Source organism: Larus michahellis, chromosome 8, assembly GCF_964199755.1.
Source record: "Larus michahellis chromosome 8, bLarMic1.1, whole genome shotgun sequence".
Classification (NCBI taxonomy): domain Eukaryota; kingdom Metazoa; phylum Chordata; class Aves; order Charadriiformes; family Laridae; genus Larus; species Larus michahellis.
This window is the reverse complement of record NC_133903.1, coordinates 53,339,203-53,358,641: the sequence shown is the minus strand read 5'-3', so window position 1 is coordinate 53,358,641 and position 19,439 is coordinate 53,339,203. Positions and strand designations below refer to the sequence as shown.

The 19,439-nt window shown below is 38.9% G+C and overlaps 1 protein-coding gene across 28 annotated transcripts in view; it reads right to left on the bottom strand.

Moving 5' to 3' along the window:
- FGGY (FGGY carbohydrate kinase domain containing) overlaps positions 1-19,439 on the bottom strand; it is a 327,883-nt gene that overhangs the window by 73,620 nt on the left and 234,824 nt on the right. For all 28 annotated transcript variants that reach the window (XR_012588585.1, XR_012588583.1, XR_012588584.1 and 25 more), the window contains 2 exons: positions 16,438-16,553; positions 2,566-2,694 (listed from right to left, as the gene is read on the bottom strand). Coding sequence is in view for 25 of the 28 variants with exons in the window: in XM_074596631.1 (XP_074452732.1) it covers positions 2,566-2,694; positions 16,438-16,553 (245 nt within the window). In the remaining 3 variants the exon portion in view is untranslated. The remainder of the gene's footprint in view (positions 1-2,565; positions 2,695-16,437; positions 16,554-19,439) is intronic.

The following is a 19,439-nucleotide window of genomic DNA, read 5'->3' as shown; positions in this document are numbered from 1 at the left end:
GGATACAAAAGAGCCCTTTCCGTTACTCTGCTGTTACCGATTATTTTCAAAACAACCAGCAGACTGTGTTCAAGAATAAGAATAATGACACCCACTGGATGTTGTTGTCTCACAAACTAATCTAATGCTTACCAATATACAAGTCATATCCTTCAAACAAATTGTAAGCCTCAATATTTCAACACAGATCACAGCAGAGTAAGCACTAAAACACACATCAGCACCTTTTCAAAACAGAAGTTTTACATCAACTACAAGAACTATTTATTTCCACTGTTTTCATGTTTTAATTCTGTTTCAAATATCTCGTCTCTATTTTCTTTTCTTCTGTGCCTCTTCTATCAACATTAGAAGATTAATATGCTTTAGTGCATTGCTGTCCTTAATATCTTTTAATTAGAACACAGTTTCACTTCTTAGCTCTCTCATCTGTGTTCTCCTTTTGCTTTTCTGTTTTTCCTTCAGGATTTTCAGCTCTGTATTCTACACACTGTAGATTAAACTAGACTAGGTTTAAACTAAACTAGATTTAGGTTATTTTTATTAATGGCGATGGATAAAAGAGAGCTATTCAGTATTTGAGATGTAGCCACACCATTCTCTTTACATGCATTTGCACTCTCCAGCTCTCCTTTTGCTCCTGCTGTCCCTTTTGCTATCCAAATCTTTTCCTTTTTACTGTTTTTTTTTCCTGCTAGTTTCCCCACCTGTTTATTACCCTTCCCAGATTCAAGACGGATGAGTTGCATCTTAAATCCCTCCTCTTCTCCCAGACTCTACTCAGATACCGTGTGATTAGCACGCAGGTTCTCCTGTGGCGTTACCGACTCTTCCCTCTGTAATGCGTCTCTCCCTCTCTAACAACAACCTATACATTATTTTTTTTTCTCCTGGCAATGATTTCAGTAGTCTGCTAGTGTTTGTGGTGCCATCTGGGAAAACATATTCTGATCAACAGAACTAGCGTAAGCAGACTGTCTCTATCCGCTGAAGTTTTACTCTGCTGGGTGCCAGCAACTGTATGTTTCTAATGTTAGGGTTTCTTTACAGAAGTCTATAGCGAATGAACAGACAGTTGCTCTCTATTATTTTTTAAATTCAGTTCATTGATTTCAGCAGATGAAATTTACTGGGCACACTTTTTGTGCTCTGAATCCAGTACTCGCATAATGATGCCAATTAAATGAGGACCCTCCAGTGTCATTTTCACATGCCCTGTGACAATCCAGTTTTTCAGCAACTTCATTATTTCAGGTCAGCTTATTATTACATCCTTTTCAAGAACAAAAAACTACCAGGGCACAGATTTTAAACACATTTTTATGCAATTAGGATAGTAATTGACACAAACAGATTTTTAGGTAAGTCACAATAGTAGGGACACAACACATCTGTAACTATGACGCTGAAACTCAGGCTTCCTTTTTGCAGCTGGATCTGTATCTAATCCTTCTGAGGTAATAAGAAAAGCAATCTACATGATTACTTAAGCTTATCAGAAACAGATATCAGAAGCAAAGGAAGTGGACTTAAACATTTAAAAAGTTCCCGGCCACAACTTCTAGAAGAATAAATGAGATAGATACAAAACACCGCACTGGTACTTTAGCAGCTAATCATATTTCACTTAGATCTAGAGAAAAATACTCTGATGAGCAATAGATTTCCATTGAACAGTACTGTTTCGATAACACTGAAACTTTCTGAGGTGAGGCTTTTTTCTAACCTATCAAACTAAAAAAACCTCAATTTCCTGCTGAAAAAGTTACATTGAATCACTTTGTTATTGACCGTATTGTGATAAGGCCAAACAGCGTAGTAAGAAAATGAAGCCACTGAGCCTAACCAAATATTTTTCAACACAGTCGAAACTGGGCACATCAGAATATTGTGCTGGAAAAGAAAAAAAACTAAGCATCAGGCCTCCCACTCCAGCTATGGATAAAAAGTTCAAAGTCGCAGAAGGGGAATGCCGTGCAGTGAACAGCTTCCCCTCTACCCTTGTTTGCTAGTTTAGACACACAGTGTTTACATATTCTAACCCCCTAGACCAAAAGCAGCGGTCTTGGTATGTATCCCACATTGTGCTAGCACAAATGTACCTGAAAAAGTCTCTATCGCATTATTTAAATGAAACACGAATCGCTCGTAAAATCAAGAAGGAAGACTAACTATGAACAAGCCTCAGACATGAGACTTCTCCTTTAGAATGTTCATTTTTTATTTTTCTTGCCTATCCCTAAAGTTTTGAGCAACAGAAGATGCAAACTCTCAGCACGCTGGCATGCCAGCACAATGGTGTTTCAGTCAAAGTGGAAGTAGGAGAAGTTAATACACAATTTGGAAATCCAGCTGAAAAGAAATAAACAGTGATAGACCCTTTCTATAAACAGATATTCAATATTAGCAGTTATTGCAATGGGTTTTTTATTTTAGTTCTGCTATTTCATAAAAATAGCATCAGAGCGAATTGCTGGATACAAAACAGGCTGTGAGAAAAATGGTTTTCTAAAATTAATTCCATACATTCTTGTTTCCAAGAATAGTAAATACATGACTGAGTACCTAGTCCTCCAGCATGTGCATCAATGAGAGACGCTGCTACCGCAATCCCTGCAGGGAGACCCAGATCTTTGGCAGCTTCTGGCGTTAGACCGTTTCCAACAGACTCTCCAGGAGACAAGACGTGGTTTCCTGGGCAGACACAAGAAAAACCAAACACCTGTCAATTTACTAAACAGAAAAACAAATGTGTATGTTATTACAAGAACTCCCTTCCTCTCCCTCAAGTTAGTGTGGTATATATAAAACAAAAAAGTGCATCAAAGAACTCTATCTGATTAAGAACTATCTCATTATCTGTCTGTATATTAACTACAAGCATGCCAGATCAGGCTGTCCCATAGCAATTCAAAAGTTCAAAAGTATTCAATGTCCTATCTAGCCACAGAGAAAGATTTCACCACAAGCAATTAAATTCTGCCTGGCATCTTTCCAAGAGATATGAAATCCCAAGTTCTCGTGGTAGTTACTGACTTGGCTGCCTGCAGCCATTCTCTGGGCATGTGAACCAGACTCAGCTCAGCCCATGCCCGCAACTGAAAACTCCACCTGTTGCACAAGGCAGGGACCAATTTTTTTTTTCCATTTCCATCCTTTCCAGCAGTTTCTACTCAGAATAGGGTGGCTATAGTAACAGAAACTCTGAAAAAGAAACTGGCTTAAGCAGCAAATTCCTCCATTTGCAGCTGTATTTCCTCACAGGCTTAAACAATCCGGTTTTGAGCCTGCCTTGGCCTTATGAAGTATGAAGAACATCATGGTCAGCCTGAACACAAGCAATGCAACCCTTCCTTCTCAGTCCTGTCACCAGGGAGCCTGGTGGTAGGTCCCATCTGCGTTTGTCTCCATTCTGATGTGTAGAAAGGAAGTAAAACACTCTCCACAACAGAGAATAATGCAGAGGAATAGCATATCAAACAATATCAGGAATACCGTAATGCCCATGAGCATAATCTTCTAGAAATACAGTTATATGACCTTACTGCTAGATGAAAAGAAGGTTACGATATTAAATTCACAGGTGGAAAACAGGTCTTCAATTTTACATATCACTTAGATCTTTGTCTTTGCTGTAACTGATGTTGGTTCTTCGCTCTAAGGAAGGTGCTTGCTTCCTGACGGATGCAGTGCATGGAGCACTTTGTGACCAGACGGCACACACAGCTTCTCGGTGTTCGTTTCTCCAAGAGTTTCTATTCTGTTGAGAGCCACACGTCGGCCTCTGAAATGCCAGGCTGAATCTCATAATGGAAATTTAAAACCAGTATCTATAGCCCAAACCTTTGCACTTGACTTTGGGTTTATATGCAAATGTTGTGGCCAGTAAGTAAACCTTACCATTTAGCTTATACAGAAGGAAGTGATGACATTAAGCTACCTTCTCACAGGAAAAAAGTCTATATTTTATTAATTCTTAGCGTAAAGTCAAAACGTCTTGCTAGCTTTTTCAAGAGGTCTATCTTCAGCATTTTTTTTCCCAATAAGTTGGAGAGGACGACGTTTCTCTTTAAGAGAACTTTTTTATTACCTTTCTGGTTTTTTAAGACATTGGAGAATAATACCAGTAAAACAAAGTTGTCTGCTTCTCCTGACATTCAAAGACCCTGCAGGTGGAAGGAAGTTCAAAAGAGTTCATGCAGCTAAAACCACATCGTTTTCTTCAGAATCAGTCAGCTGACCTGAAAGCATACAAATATCTTGTATATACAGCATGAGATGAAATTAATCCAAAATAAAACCTCTTTCCAGGCACTCAGTTCCATGGTTGGCTTGTTTATATCAGTCGTACTGGTCAAACATTTTAGTGTGTAATTATTATGTGGTTAAATTCCATTTTAGAGATCAGGGCTACTATTAGACAAAATCTTTTCCTACCAGCTTCTCAATTACTGTATTTCTAGTTAATGAGCACTAAGGGAGCATAAGGGAGCACTTTCAGAGATAAAGATAATCGTCTCTTCTATGGCAGGAGTAGAAAATGATCCTACAGACTCCTCTAGTACTAGTTATGTGCCAGATACTTGTACTAGTTACGTATCAGACCAGCAGCATTGTTATCCCCCATGCGCATAAAGTGTGTGAGAACCTGCAGGGATGGGTTTCCTGTGATTTGAAAATGCAACGTAATAATCTTGTATTTAAAAAATTGGAATTAACCGTAGAGTATGCACTGTCTGTTTTAGGAGTCAAGGTAAACCTGAGCAATTATTCCTCAACTGAAAACACCTCCTGACAATCTGGGAAGCGACAGCAGTCAGGAGTCGCTCATGACAGCGACTGGGAAGGGGAGTCTCCTAGGTCACCCAACAGCCAGGGAACGCAGAAAAGTGGCGCCAGCAAGCAAGCGCAGCAAGGAGAGGACACTGGCTCTGCCCCTCTACTTCATCATCCCAGCTTTAGAAATCCATGAAAGCCCTGCTAGACCCATACAATATGTTCACGAGGAGCTTTGTAAAAGGGAAGAAGTGGGCTCTGCAGGGGCACTCCTTCTGTCATCATGGAAGTTGCCTCCCCACCCACACAAGTGTGAGTAAGTAGGTGTGGAATGGGCAGAGCCTTGACTGAACCGCAAGGCAGAGCCTTGACAGACCTGGAAAGGGAATTATGATTCTCATGGTTTACTCTTCACTGAAAAACTAGAAAACTCAGCCAGGCGTCAGTATGCTTAGAAGCTGTAGGTATAAAGCTATTAAAATAAAAAACACAAAAAGCAACCAAAGAGGAGCCACAATTAAAAAGCAAAGCATTTGAAACAGATTGTACTCCAGTACTAGACTGGGAGAGGGTGAACAGATTCTTACTTGAGTAAAACACAGTAGCTTTAAAAGTCAAGGGACAGCTGCTATAAAAATAAAGGTATTCTATAGCTACACACAGCAATTCAAGGGCAGGTGCTGCCCCCCTTAAATCCTACCTGTCAGGGGCAAGAAGCTGGCGGGGAGGGAGGCAGGGAAATGGGAGCCGCCAGCACACAGAGGCGGGCAGTGAGAGGAGCACAGAGGCTGCATAAAAGAGGCAGTGAAAGGACTGAGGCTTCTCAAGGCTCCTGCCAAAGTAAATGTATCGAGTCTTTTGTTTACAGTAGTCTCCTGTGCAAGTCATTTACCTTTGCTATAATGACTTCCAAAATTAGACCTAACCAAACAAACCCATAATGGCTGAAGCTGGAGAACTTTCTGTTTCACATTCATACAGCTGTTTCACTAATGCAATGCCTTAATCCACAACCTTTTCGTTCCGTATGAGACAGACTATTTCTAGCTATTTTTTCCCCTATAAAGCAGCGAGTTTACAAAAGGAAAAAGCTGTCTGAATCTCTTCCTCCTCTTTTATCCTTCTTCGAAGACTAATGTTAGAATTTGCTATGATCAGGTTTTGTTTAAAGAATTTATGTGGTACCAACGACCCTCTACCTTTTTAGGCGGTTACCGCAGCAACCAGCTATTTACCAGACGCAACACACAAGGCAGACAATACATCTTCAGTCAAGTTTAGTAATCAAAATTCACTGTACTGGCTTACTAATATTTAACAGAACTAGGTACTTTAGGATGTCGAGCTTTTTAAAAATAACAAAAGCAGAGCGCAGCAGGGGGCCCAGCTGACTCAACTATGACATACTCCCTGAGAACAGCTTTTCATCTATCATGCGGAACGCGGCTGCATTTCACAAGCACTTATATCTGGCTGTAAATACAAGGAAAAAAAAAAATTAAAAAATAGAAGTCCCTTTTCTTCACTATCGTGACACAAGCAAACTTGAACTTGGATATCTCAATCCCTTGTTGAAATTCCAGCAAGCTCAGAAAGAAACCCAACCAAACTTGTCTCCATTTTATCATCTCCCCCAAACTGGACAATCTAAATGCTTTTTAATTTAAAAGACAATACACAAAACAGACAGCCTGTTAAATAAGCGATATATAACATGTATTGAAGAACTTATCTAGTTAAACAAAAGGGTGCAAAATAGTCATCAAAGGAAACAGGACCTTAGTAAAAAGAAGGACCGTCCATCCAAATGGATTGTGCAAAAGGCAATTTAAGGATTTTCCCCCCTTTGTTCATTACAAAGCTTGTAGACAATCTCCAATTTCTGTGTTTTATAATAATCTCCGCAATGCCAAAAGTCTGGGATATGCACGGAATCTGAATAAATAATATTATAACTCTTCTGATACATTGTCCCAACCGTATATCACACACAATACATTACCAAATATCCCTCTGGCTTACATACGATACTCATATTTAACGGAGACGTGTATGGCTGATTGGTCTACAATTTTTAACCCAGCTGATTAGCAAACATAGATAGTGCTAAGATCAGAAGGAAGCAGGATAATGATGCAGACTATAAAATTATGACACTACTTTTTTTTTCAGGGCTGAATGCATGCTGGTTAAAGGGTGTTAGAAACAGTCAGATTTGGGGCTTTCTAAACATGGAAATACCCTCCATCAAATTTCCTAGTTGGCAGTTAAAAACTTCAGGATTCTCATTCAGGAAAACCCAAACAAATTGTGATATTATAGGCCAGCTTATTTAAAAGTGAGAAAAACAGTCGGTTAAACAAAATCACTTTGGCTTTCTTCAGTTCAAAATCCATCTCTGCCTATGCGAGCTGCCACAGTAGCTTGAGGCACATCTAATTTGGGTCCTTTCCATCCCACTCTCCCATCCAGCTTATGCCTTTGGCTGAACTACATCTCAACTACCTAACATGTAATTACTTCAGGCAGACATATTAGGTTGCTAAACACTGGCAAAAGCAGGCAACCTATGTGCAGGCAGATCCTGATTCATTAAGCTGAAAAGTAAATTGGTCTGCAGACCAATAGGTGCCTACTTCAACAAAGCCTACTGCCTTCTTGTCCAAATGAAAGAGAGCTACTTCATGTATAAATAATAAGCTTTCCTGGTTAAAGGTCAAAAGAAAAAGAAAAAAAGCATTCTGCATCATTGGATCGTTAGGCATGTACATTGACGGACGTGACTGAGTTTTCATTACTAGATTTCAGTGAAACAGTGCAGAATGAAAATCTCTTGTAATGCATGGTTCAGTACTCGCTATGCTGACAGGCCTGTGGGTATACAATACGTATATCTGGATGTCTTACTAAGTAACTACATGCAATGCATTTGCATCCAAACTCAGCCACCTGATCTCATATTTTTGCTCGGAAACAATAATTTCAATAGGCTGATAATTTGGATTTCTGGCACTTTGCAGTACAAGGTTCCTAATAGTCTCTCTAAATGCAAAGATGATCAACGTAGATGACGTGACTATCATTATACTTTGAGAGTCGCAAGTAACCAGACTTCGGTTTGGTAAAGCACATCAAAAAGATTATACAGGCAATTTAGCTTGTATTAACTATGGATTATTACTTAAAAGAATTTTTTTTATTACTGGATGTTTTTTAATAATTCACATGACAGCAACCCCTCTTTGAAGAAAAAAAAATACCCCTTTTTCAAAACTGAAAGAAATGACAGACCAAAAATAACCTGATCAGTTACTGAAAGGACGCTTTTGAATCTTTCAGCTAAGCTTCTGATACCTGCACAAGCTTATTCCCCACCATGTTCACACAGTATCCAGCTCTAATACCTGTACTGAGAAGATACTGATGCATTCTAAAGGGTTCAGAAATGAGTCAGGAAAGCAATTACAAGGATTGAGAAGTATGACAGTTCACATCAGAGTTTTGGTGAAAAACCTCAAGCGGCTCAGTGTTTTCCTTTAACGTAGAAAATTGCAGTCTATGCAGGTCAGGCACGTCACTGCAGTCTGCCAGACAGGAGTAGGAAGTTAAAGTTCAGATGAAAAATAAGGTGTATTCTTCAATTAATTCATTAATTTTGAGAAATGACAGCAACTAACAATCAACAAGCTTTAAGTCTGAAGTGGGCTCTCCATCACAGGAAATTATAAAATCAAGATTGGTTCTAAGATACACTTTAAACTACTTAAACATTAATTTTAGGGAGTCAACAGCCTCTGACTTGGAGGAAGTCGGCAAATTGTTTGAAATAGCCCTTCTGTTTTTGTGAATCCTGACTCATAAAGCAGACATCACTGTTTTAACAGGTATCTCAGTGTGAGGCTCAAGCAAAAAAAAAAGAAGATGAAAAACAAATCAGGACCAGGGAGAGGAAGAGCCAAGTAAAAAGAAGAAATGACCCAGAACTATTCTGAGAAATGCTTTTTTTTCCTCTCTTCTTTTTTTTTAGAACTGTATAAAAAGTAAGAAAGAAGGATATTTGAGAAATTTAAATATTAAACAATCACAACAGGCTCAAAGTCTGCTCAAAGTTTCTCCAATGACTTTTAAAAACAAATTCAAAGAAAAAGCTCCTGGTTTTTACACTACAAAGAAAGAGAAAGTTCACAAGTCCACAAAGTTGACAGAGTAGAAGAAAAGAGAATTCCTCAGGCAGACAGAGCCTGAGACCGGAATTCTAGAAGTGGGCAGTGGGAATTTTTTTTTCTTTTGAAAGCTCTGTGCTTTTGCTATTAGTTGTCTAAGCCATGATGTAGCCTGAGGATGAAAGAACACCACAGAGTACTCCTCACTTATTGCAGCAGAGATGAGGGAGAAGTGGAAAGGTACCATCTGCCAGGACTCAACCTGATGATAAGCAGGGTGAACGATGGTTCCTCTCCTTACAGTGGAAGAGGAATGGAAAATGTCACCCAGGAAACACTGTGAAGAAACCTGAGCTATCCAAGTTTAGCCCAGCCTCTTAAAGAACGGTTATTGGAAAGAGGAATAGCTCAGGCTGGAGAAACTGGCCGAGAGGACGCTCCTGAAATTCAAGAAAGGGAAAAGCAAAGTTGTGCACATGAGGTGGAAGGACCCCAGGCACCTGGACAGGCTGGGGGACAACTGTCCGGAAAGCAGCTTGGCAGGAAAGGACCATGAGGTGCGGTGGACACCACGTTGAACATGAGCCAGTGATGTGCCCTTGCAGCGCAGGTGGCCAACAGCCTCCTGGGGTGCGATAGGAAGAGTGCCACCAGCAGGCCAAGGGAGGCGATCCTTGCTCCCTGCTCGGGAGGCCACATCTGGAGCATTGTGTTTTATACTGGGCTTCCTCAGGACAGGATAAACGTGGACATACTGGAGCAAGTCCAGAGAAGAACCTGAAAGATGACAGAGGCATGTCGTACAAGGAGAGACTGAGAGACCTGAGACTTTAAGGCCAGCAAACAGAATGCTTGGAGGTGGGGGGGATCTTATCAACATGCATATAAATATCTGATGAGAGGGAGTAAAGATGACAGAGCAAGACTTTTCTTGGTGGCACCCAGAGACAGTACAAGCAGCAACACACACAAACTGAGATGCAGGAAATTACATTTAAACAAAAGAAAAAATTTATTGGGGAAAGTTGGTCACGGCACTGGAACAGGTTGCCCAGGCAGGTTTTGGAGTCTCCATCCTTGGAAATTCTCAAAACTCAACTGGACACAGCCCTGAGCAACCTGCTGTAGGTGACCTGCTTTGAGCAGGAGGAGTTGGACTAGATAATTTCCAGAGGTCCCTTCTAACCTCAACCATTCATCTGAGTCAGTGACCTCAAGATGGAAAAAACATAAAATAAAATAGAAATCACAGGAACGTGTAGCTTTTCTGAGAAAAATTTTTTCTAACTTCTTACTGCTGAATCATATATTATGAAATAATGCCTGAAGCTTTGAGGAAGGAGGCACCCTAAAACCTCTTTGCACTGTGCCAGTTTCAGCTCCTTTACAGTTGCTACAGCTCTTGGACAGACTGAAATGACAGGAAGCCAGAAAAATGTTAGCATATTTGGAACAGTCTTCAGTTGTAAATTCCATGGATTTTGACAGCATGTAAGTGTAAATATCCTCTGATTCATCCTTTTAATTTTGTTTGAAATTGCAACGTGTTGTAATTTATTGGGGATAGCAAAAGACCAATGAGAGACAGATAAAGGGACCCCATACTTAAGAGAATCCTTTTACTTATTATCCTCTACCATTTGCAAAGTATGGCGTTTAAAGCTCATTGTTACAATCAAGTGTTATGAAGAACTGGCAGCTACAAGCTGACCTGAAAAAAAAAAAATCATCCCTTTCTCTCAGCCTTCAAGGAAATCCCTCATATACTCTGGAGCATCTGGCATCAAAGGCCTTGGAAGAGATAGAAAACTGGCAGAACGAAGGGATTGACCACTCCCTTCACATCTCTTGTAGCATAAGTTAATATTGACTGTATTCTCCCACCCTGGACTGAACCTTCCATTTTCAGCCTAAATGTAAATAAACGAGTGGAACTTCCAAGTATTAGAACTGACTAGTTCTGACAAAATACAAAACCTAAGCAGATTCTATTTAAGTGTAAGAAGTGAGGTATACAAAACCATTATCTTCATTACCATTCCACATTTGTATGTGGAAGTAGACGCTGGCAGATGCAACACAAACATTCATATAATAACATGTTCATGAATAAACAACCTGCTGTTTTGCCACTTGTTTGAATGCCTAAAGGAACACCATAAACCCAGCATATTGTAATGCTTGTGCAGAGTAAGAATGACAGCAGGTACCAATCAAGAGTCACAGCGATCTTGTCAAAGCCCCAAATCATACACAATTTTCTTTATTACCAATTCATGAATAAGTACTACAAATAAAAGAGCATTAGAGCAGAACACCCAGTCATAAAATTCTACAGATCCTTCTTCTCAGGGTGCTAAAAAATGGCATACACAAGTGCTCAGGTACATGAAAACACCAAGCTTCCAATCTCCGAAGTCCCGGACTTAGGGGAATAGTTAGGGACAAGAGATTGCAAAGTGCTAGGGCTGTACGCTAAAGCACAGGCAGAGTGCTATTCTACTGACGCATAGGAGGAAAGGCCACTAACTATAAATGCGCTTGAGAGTCAAGTCAGACCCTTCATAACTGAAAACCCAGTGCCAAAATTTGAAAACAAAATCTAAAAAAAAAAATCAGAAGAAATCCTACTGGAGATGGATTGAGGCAATCTGTGCAAAATGGGAAGCATTCTTCTTTAAGGTGGCTAAGGACAAGTGGGTAAAAGATACAGAGTGAGATTTAAGTAGAGAGATGTATAAGGACCAGAAGGTGTTCTTCCTCACACCACCATCGCCTGCAAAGTCAAAATCAAACATGAAAGAATTCTACCAGTCTTATGCTAAAGCAAATTAAGCAAAGCTACAGTTTTAGAGCTATGAAACAGAGAGATGTGCTGCTTGAAGACAAGCATAAAACTCTCATCTCTGTATTATCCAGTCATACGAAAGTTTAAGGGAAAAAAAATCAAGTAACGTTAAGAAGGAGTTTATCATTTTGTGAACAGCATTGTTGATGATGGTTGTCTACAAAACCCTATCCGCCGGTATCACAATCTGTCCATGCAAGAGTTATTTTCATTAGCATCTTAATTTCAAGCACTGGAAGTTTAAGGTTAGCATTGAATTTCCGTAAAACTTGGGAGATTTAAACAATCTGAATACTTTTCTCAGTTTTGCCTCAGATGTTCATAAAGAACCCATACATATGAGTTGTGTATTTATTCAGTTTTGAGGATGTGGCTGTAAATTCCTAGTCAGAAAAAGCTGGGAAATGGGTTTATTAAATCCTTATCATGTTGAAGGGCTATATTTCCAAGTATGAAGCTTGCTTTTCAAAAAAATACTTCATTAAAATCAGGGTACTGTTTCATCATAGATGAAAACACCCCTTTACAAAAGAGCATTTTAGCCTTCAACACAGGATCTACAAGAAAAATAAAACCTATTCTGCAATACCTGCAATGCTCTCTCAGACAAAGGCATCATCTTCAACCAAAAAAAGACCTGGCATAAAATATTACTATTCAATAAAAAATCGTTATTTGGTCCCTTAAGTAGCCCCTGAAGTAGATGGCCGTGGTGAAAATTTATCAGGCATTTTCCTCCAAATGGAATATACGCTTCAGTACCCTAAGAGGTCTATAGTACATGAAATTTTAACGGAATTGTTAATGTCTTTCTAGGTTTTATAATACCACAAAGAGATACTCATCATGTGCTTTCACCACAGCAGAAAAATGCTAATGCCTGTAGCACACAACACTTTCATAGTGGTTTTGAATACAAGCCGTCTTCTACTCTCTTGGTGGGCAAATTAATGGGATCAATAAATTTTGTAGTATCTCCAGATAACACTCTTTACCTTCAGAAACGTGATCAGTAAATTCACAATGTACAGAAGGGACCACAAACAACTTATTATGTGGATTCCCTGAAAGATTAGTCTGCTCTGAGAAACGTGAAATGTCAAAGGGCTGGGAATTTTCATATGTGAACCCACGCCTTGATGTGGGAAAGGTTTGTGGAAGATCCTAAAGGTCAAATGTGAGGGTCTCCCTTATCAACAAGGTCATATGTTAAGTTAAACTGAAACTACGAGAAGCGTACTACCTGGAACCACAAGCACCACTCTGATTACAGTAAATATATTTTTAAAGGGCAAGGCTTTTTAAAAGTGACGCTTAAAAGTGTATTTATCAGAATAAAGAAATATGTACATTAAAGAAGTTGTTCTCAGGTAATTTCCATAAATATTTCCAGTGTCATGAAAGTTAAAGCTACTTCAAAAAAAAGTCTAGTCATAACTATTCTTCTATAGTTGGACTGGAAAAAAGAATGATTTCAGTAGAGATTAAAAAAACACATAGCTTTTCTGCCTATTTTAAACTGGTAAACTATGCATTTACTTTTATTACAGTAAGAAAATGTTGCTAATTTTATCTTGTGAAATTTTGCTTTGTTTAGAAAGAAACGATGATTCAGAGCCTACTAATCTTTTAGTAGAGATATGTGAGAAAATTACTATTATCTGTCTTTACAAGGGGAACGTGCAGGCATAAAAATACATCCTTGTATTTGAGCTAAACAAACCTTGAGCAGACATACACGGACTTGGACAAGCTTGAGAACAGAAAAGGAAATTCCACTAGAATTACTTCACACTTCTTAGGTTTTTGGTTTTGTTTTCATTTTAGGAGGGGTTTTGACCATGTACAACCTTCCTTCAACTTACTCCTACCTACGTTATCTGGCAATTTTGAGTTCCTTAATCTGCCAGCCAGCTAAATCTACTGCTTCAAATTCTTTCCTGTCAGCCGTAGCACACTATGATGTGCCCCCTGGAAACACACACTCTGACTGTTCGTCCATGTGAGTTATTTAAACAAATTGCCTGCCTTTGGTATAATGTGCTGAAGTTAACGGCACCTGAGACTGTTCATTTAGGCAACAGCACTCTGAAGCAATATTATAAATACAGTTTGAGTTGAGCTTGTGCAAGGTGTGATCCTGTGTTCGTTGTGCTCAGTGTAGCATTTGTGGGCTCCTGGAGGAGGTCTATGCAGTGACGGTGCCTCGCCACCAATGCTGACACCTTGGGAGTTGGTAGGAAGGAGTCTTCTACCACACAAGGCCGTTCCAGCTGCAGTTTGACTGGTGCCGCCCCAGTGACTGAATGGCACTCTCCCGGTACGTGGATCTACACAGTCTTGATTAATTTAAATTAAGTAAAAGAAAGCTGAGCTTATTCAGAGTGCTCTTCCCAAGTCCAACAACACTGAACACTCATTAAAACAAGCAAACTCCCTAAACTTTTATTGGAACAATGCTACCATTCCTGTTTTCCCATGTAAAGGGACACTGGTAAGATTAGGGGTGGCAGAAAGTAAAGCAATTCCGCAGCACACAACGCAGATCTCAGCATTGTTGAGTAGCTTCTGGGCAGGGACTGAGTTGGTTTGTTTTGGTGTCTTTTTGTCTCCTTCTGAAGCTAAACCCTTCCAAGGGGCTCCAACAGGTGCAGTTTAGAAGATAAACTCAAAGGAATGAAGGAGTAGTTGCTACCTGGTTTCCACATTCATACAGAGAGCTCCTTACTCCCTCTTCATAGACACATGAAAGAACGTCACTGTCCTGCTTTTTTTGTGATTTTATCACACAGCTAAATATAATGAATGCAACACTTTCCTTTTTAAAAACGCAAGGTTAGACAAATGGTCATGGAAATAAGCATACATTCTACCTAAGGCCAGGTTTCAGCATTAGTATGCAAAACAAAAACTGTCTTATACTTTGGATACACCTAAGGTAATCGGACCCAGAATCTGAAAATCAAAGGGTTTCTCAAGGTGACTAAAAGTACGTGCTCTTCAGAAGCTTCAAGTTCTAGCCTATAGTTTGGTGCAATTCTGGAGGTCAGATTCTGCTTCTCCAATTCCAGCTGAGATGCACCCAGGTACTCTGTGGTTCATTTCTTGAAAATCAATGCAAGTGCCCAGGGAACTAGACGCTTTCCCCATTAGCTCAGGAAAACATTTTTGTCTTGCAAGAAACACCTATCAACAGAAGTTAATTTGCTGATTTATTTTGTAAACATTGTGTTTTAACAAAAATGTAAGCCTGATATTAGAAATTAATGATTTTTGTCTTGCTAAATGTTGAGCCATATATAGACTAGTTTTATGAGGCTTCCATCACAACAAAAGGGCCTTTTTATTAATGGCTACTTTATCATTTAAAACATGTATGTTTAGTTACTTAAAATGGCAAATTGCTTTGCACTGTCCTTGAAGTGCATTGCATAAATATTGTATAAAAGCCTTAGCTTACACTTCATAAATAATTTATTTTAAAAATACTCTTCCATGAGACCACCAGCTGCCGAGATGTTCAATTTTCTGGTAAAAACATGTATTTATTGCAAGTCTTATTTTAACTTGTTGAAGATTTGCTAAAAGACACATGTGATAGATGTCATAAGAATTGTATTCAAATTAAAACCTCAGGAAGCTAAAAGCCTACTACTCCTACCAGGTTTTATACCTTTGCATAAGCAGTTTCAGTTGCAGGGGGAAAAGCTGAAATCTATTCAAGGAAGCTTTCAAGTACCATTTTCTGATAACTTGAAAATTACTTATAATATATCTTGTGATGATCAGAAAATTTTATAGATTTCATTACATTTCATTTCACTACAGTCCTCCCTACACCATTTCCATTTCATGTTGCTGCATTTAAACTGCTGTACAAACTTGTTCAAAGTGCCAGACATGAAAAAAAAAATCAAAGGAGATTTCAGATAATTAACTTTGATGAATGAGCATATTTTAATTCATGTCTGGTAATATTCTTGTTAATGACATGTCTGCTTAGGACATCCATTAAAAGTCCATTAACTTAACAGGGAAAGTCTAATAAAGTTATCCTGGAAATTTTCTGGTATATTAACATTATGGACTTTTAATGAATATCTGCTGTAGGAATTGCTATTAGCAAGGCTACCATTCTAATTAAAGTTAAGGCTCTAAGAGAGTGAAAAAAACAGTATGAAGATAATAACAAGCAGAAGTAGCACTTTTTTTTGAAAATTAAGAGAGATTGGTACAAGTCACAAAACATGCTATCAGTAACAGCTATAAATTATTACATTGTGGCCGGCCATCCACTATACCCGTATCAGGTGCTTCCTTCATGTAATCAATTGCTGAGGCTCCCATTTACCGCTCCATTGTTGAGGCTGAGCAGTAGAAAAGGCTAGCCAGGCCTTTCAGAAGGGTAGAAGGTATAAAATTTAAACACAGTTTTTGATGACTATGCCAAATAAAAGTGTACTTAGGAAAGGCATCCAGCCTTGTTATCAACCCATTTGAAGCTTCATCAAGTCCTGCTACATTTCTGTTGACATTCACAATAATACAGCAAAGGATCTTTTTATATGTGTGTATCTTTTATATATATACGTGCATATAACTTTTTACTGTATTTGTACAGATATAAAACAAAACAACACCCAGATTTACCTATTTTTTCATACTTATCCTTCACCAAATCTTCCAAACCGATCATTTCCCAGAAACTGTCATCCCAACCTCCATCTGAAGTGTACGTCCACTTGCACACTACTGTACAGAGGGACCTAGAAAAGGGACAATATAGGCATGGAATGAGGCAAATGAACACTTTTAGTTTTAAACTTGTGACTACAAAGAAATTTGTGCAAAATGATCTCTTCATTCACTGGTCAAAAATTCCAAGCATAATGCTAACATTAAAAAAAAATTGATTACTCTTTGGAGTGCACGTCTTGAGATACCTTAAAAGGACCTTATGTTTAAGATTTTTCTAAGCTGAAACAACTCCTGGTCTGGCCGCTTCACTGCATAAATCAGTCAAATAACAGGCCATGCATATGCCTAGAAGACAGCATGGCATGAACATAACAGCTCTTTAGCAAGCAGCTCAGAGAAATATTCCTGCTTTTCCAGGCTGTACCTAAATAGCAATGTTTTGCACACAGTATGTCCCTAGAAAGACTTTCTATTAGTTATGTTCAAGCTGAATTACAATTTACAGGAGATTATGTATGCACTGATAATTGGGTTAAATGACACTGCTTCAATACCTGCAGGTACAAAATGTCTTTATCAGGTGAATGTGTAGAAGCAAAATCGCATCCAACCACCAGAGCTTCTGCATAGCGTGTGCTCAAGTACCACTACCATTAGGTCTGTATTTCAGCAGAAGCCGATGGCAATTCAGTGACATGCTGAAGCAGCATTAGCCATGACGCAGCCGGGTGCAATATTAAGTTCCAGTTTCAAGTCTTATTCCTGATAAGCTGACGCTGAACTTCACTGTGACAGCACAGCATCACAAGGGCAGACTGCAGGAGCAGAGTATTAACAAGAGAACTTGCGGAAATGTCTACCATAGCAAACAGAAAGTTTTTCTCCTAAAATGATCCATATCCTCAACCTCTCATTCCCCCAAAATATGAATAACATTCCTAAAGATTTAGTATTACACAGACTGTTTTCTGTCTGAACACTAAGAACCATCTCAGAAGATCAGTATTTAATTGTGCTTGAAAAGTCAATAAACTAAAAGGTATTTAAAACGCTAAACACTACTGAAAATCTCAGCTGCCTGTAGTCTCGGGAATACTACCATACCATCAGGTGCAAGACATCTCGGACGCATCTCAGGGAAACACCACATTATAACTGTTCTCAAAGAGAACCCCCTTTCAGAGATGGATTTTCATTGGTGTCTTACAAGACAGATTATTTGTGACTCATTTTTAGCCAAGACGTGCTTTCACAGACACATTCTTCTTATTAGGATCTTAAAATTTGAACATGTATCTCCAAAGCAATTTTACTGAATTTTGCTGAAGCATTTGACTTTTTCTTGTGGTTTTGCATAAGTAAAATCCAAACAAAATTCCTGTCTACAAAAAATATTTTTTGAGTTAAAGTAAACCCTCCCTTTCATCCAAGTCAGCTACCTAGGGACCTAAATAAGGAGAATTAGACTAAAAGTCTTCTTATTTTACTACATATTGTTACTTACTTTACCATAATGCCTAGGCAAACCAGCTCTGGACAATGACCCCACTATCTACAGCAAGGTAGAATTACTGAACAAAGAAGCAAGACTGCTGCCTTCAGGAAACTTAAAAAGAAGACAGCAACAAAGCTGGGAGTCAGATACAGCGAGGTGTCCCAAAGAATGTCACGTGTATCAGCACCTACAACCTGTACCTATAAAACACGCTCAAACCCAACTAGATACTCAAAATACTAAATATTCCACCAAAGGGAGAGACAAAACTTCACATAAAATACTTGCTGCTAGTACAGATCCCATTGCACTTTTCCTGCCCAGGCAAAGTAGAACTTCTAATTTTACAGTTGTAGCAAAAAACACGCAGTAAATAATAAAGGCTCTGGTCGTTTTGAAAAAGAGGCCATAAAGGGACTGAATTCTGCTACTTCAAGCTTGACAAACATCCTTGCCATAGTTTCCCATTCATTTATATAGAAATACGCCACAAAGAAAGCAACAGTGAGTGCCTCTCCTCCATTAAAACACAGTAACAGAAACTAGCAAAGAAACCACAGAATCACAGAATTGCCTAGCTGTTTTTATTTACCATCTACAAACCAAAGCGAAGGCTTCTAGACGCTGATACTGGACACACAATAAAGCCAAAAAAGAACAGGAAGAGCCTTTCCACACAGCTAGAAAACTATCACCTGGAACTCGGATTCACCACGTTTGGGGGGTTTACAAGGAGAATCAAGGATATACAAGTGAGAGCAGGATTCTCATGGAGCGGGACAGCTAAAGGCACTGTTCTCAGTGTATATCCATCCTCTTATGTGACACTGAGCAGATCAGATGATTATATGGACTCCCCGTACTCCCATTTTCTCGTCCAGGACAGAAACGTACATTTTAAATGCATCGCGTTTCACCTCATTCTGTTGTTTTGGAGTGAGCATGTTTTCACAACCAGAGGACTGGTGATGTTCGTTACAATCCCACTGTTTACAAAGGTGCATTGTTTGCTTTTTGCAATGAGAGAATTTATTAACATTACCCATTCTGGGGGGAAAAAAAAGAAATAGAGATAACTATTTATATCCTTATAAATACTGTGGAGATTACTCCAGGGTTACTCTTCAAACAGCTTTGACACACCCCCCCTCCCTTTTTTTTTCTTAAACAGTTTAAGAATAAATCAGGCAATTACAAATCAATGTCTGGTTTGAAAACAGAAAAGCACATGACCTGTAACTACAGCAATGACAATGTTGATATAAGAAATTCCAATTTCCAAGGATTTAAAAGGCAGACACAGAAATCTAATTAGGCCCTTTGACAAAAACTGGCTGAATAAATAAATTCTAGGCTAAAGAAAATACTGTGAAAAAATAAACATTTTCCCCAAATCAGCTCAAACCTCTAATTAAAAGGAAAAATAAAGACAGGATATTTGAAATAAAGATCATTTCAT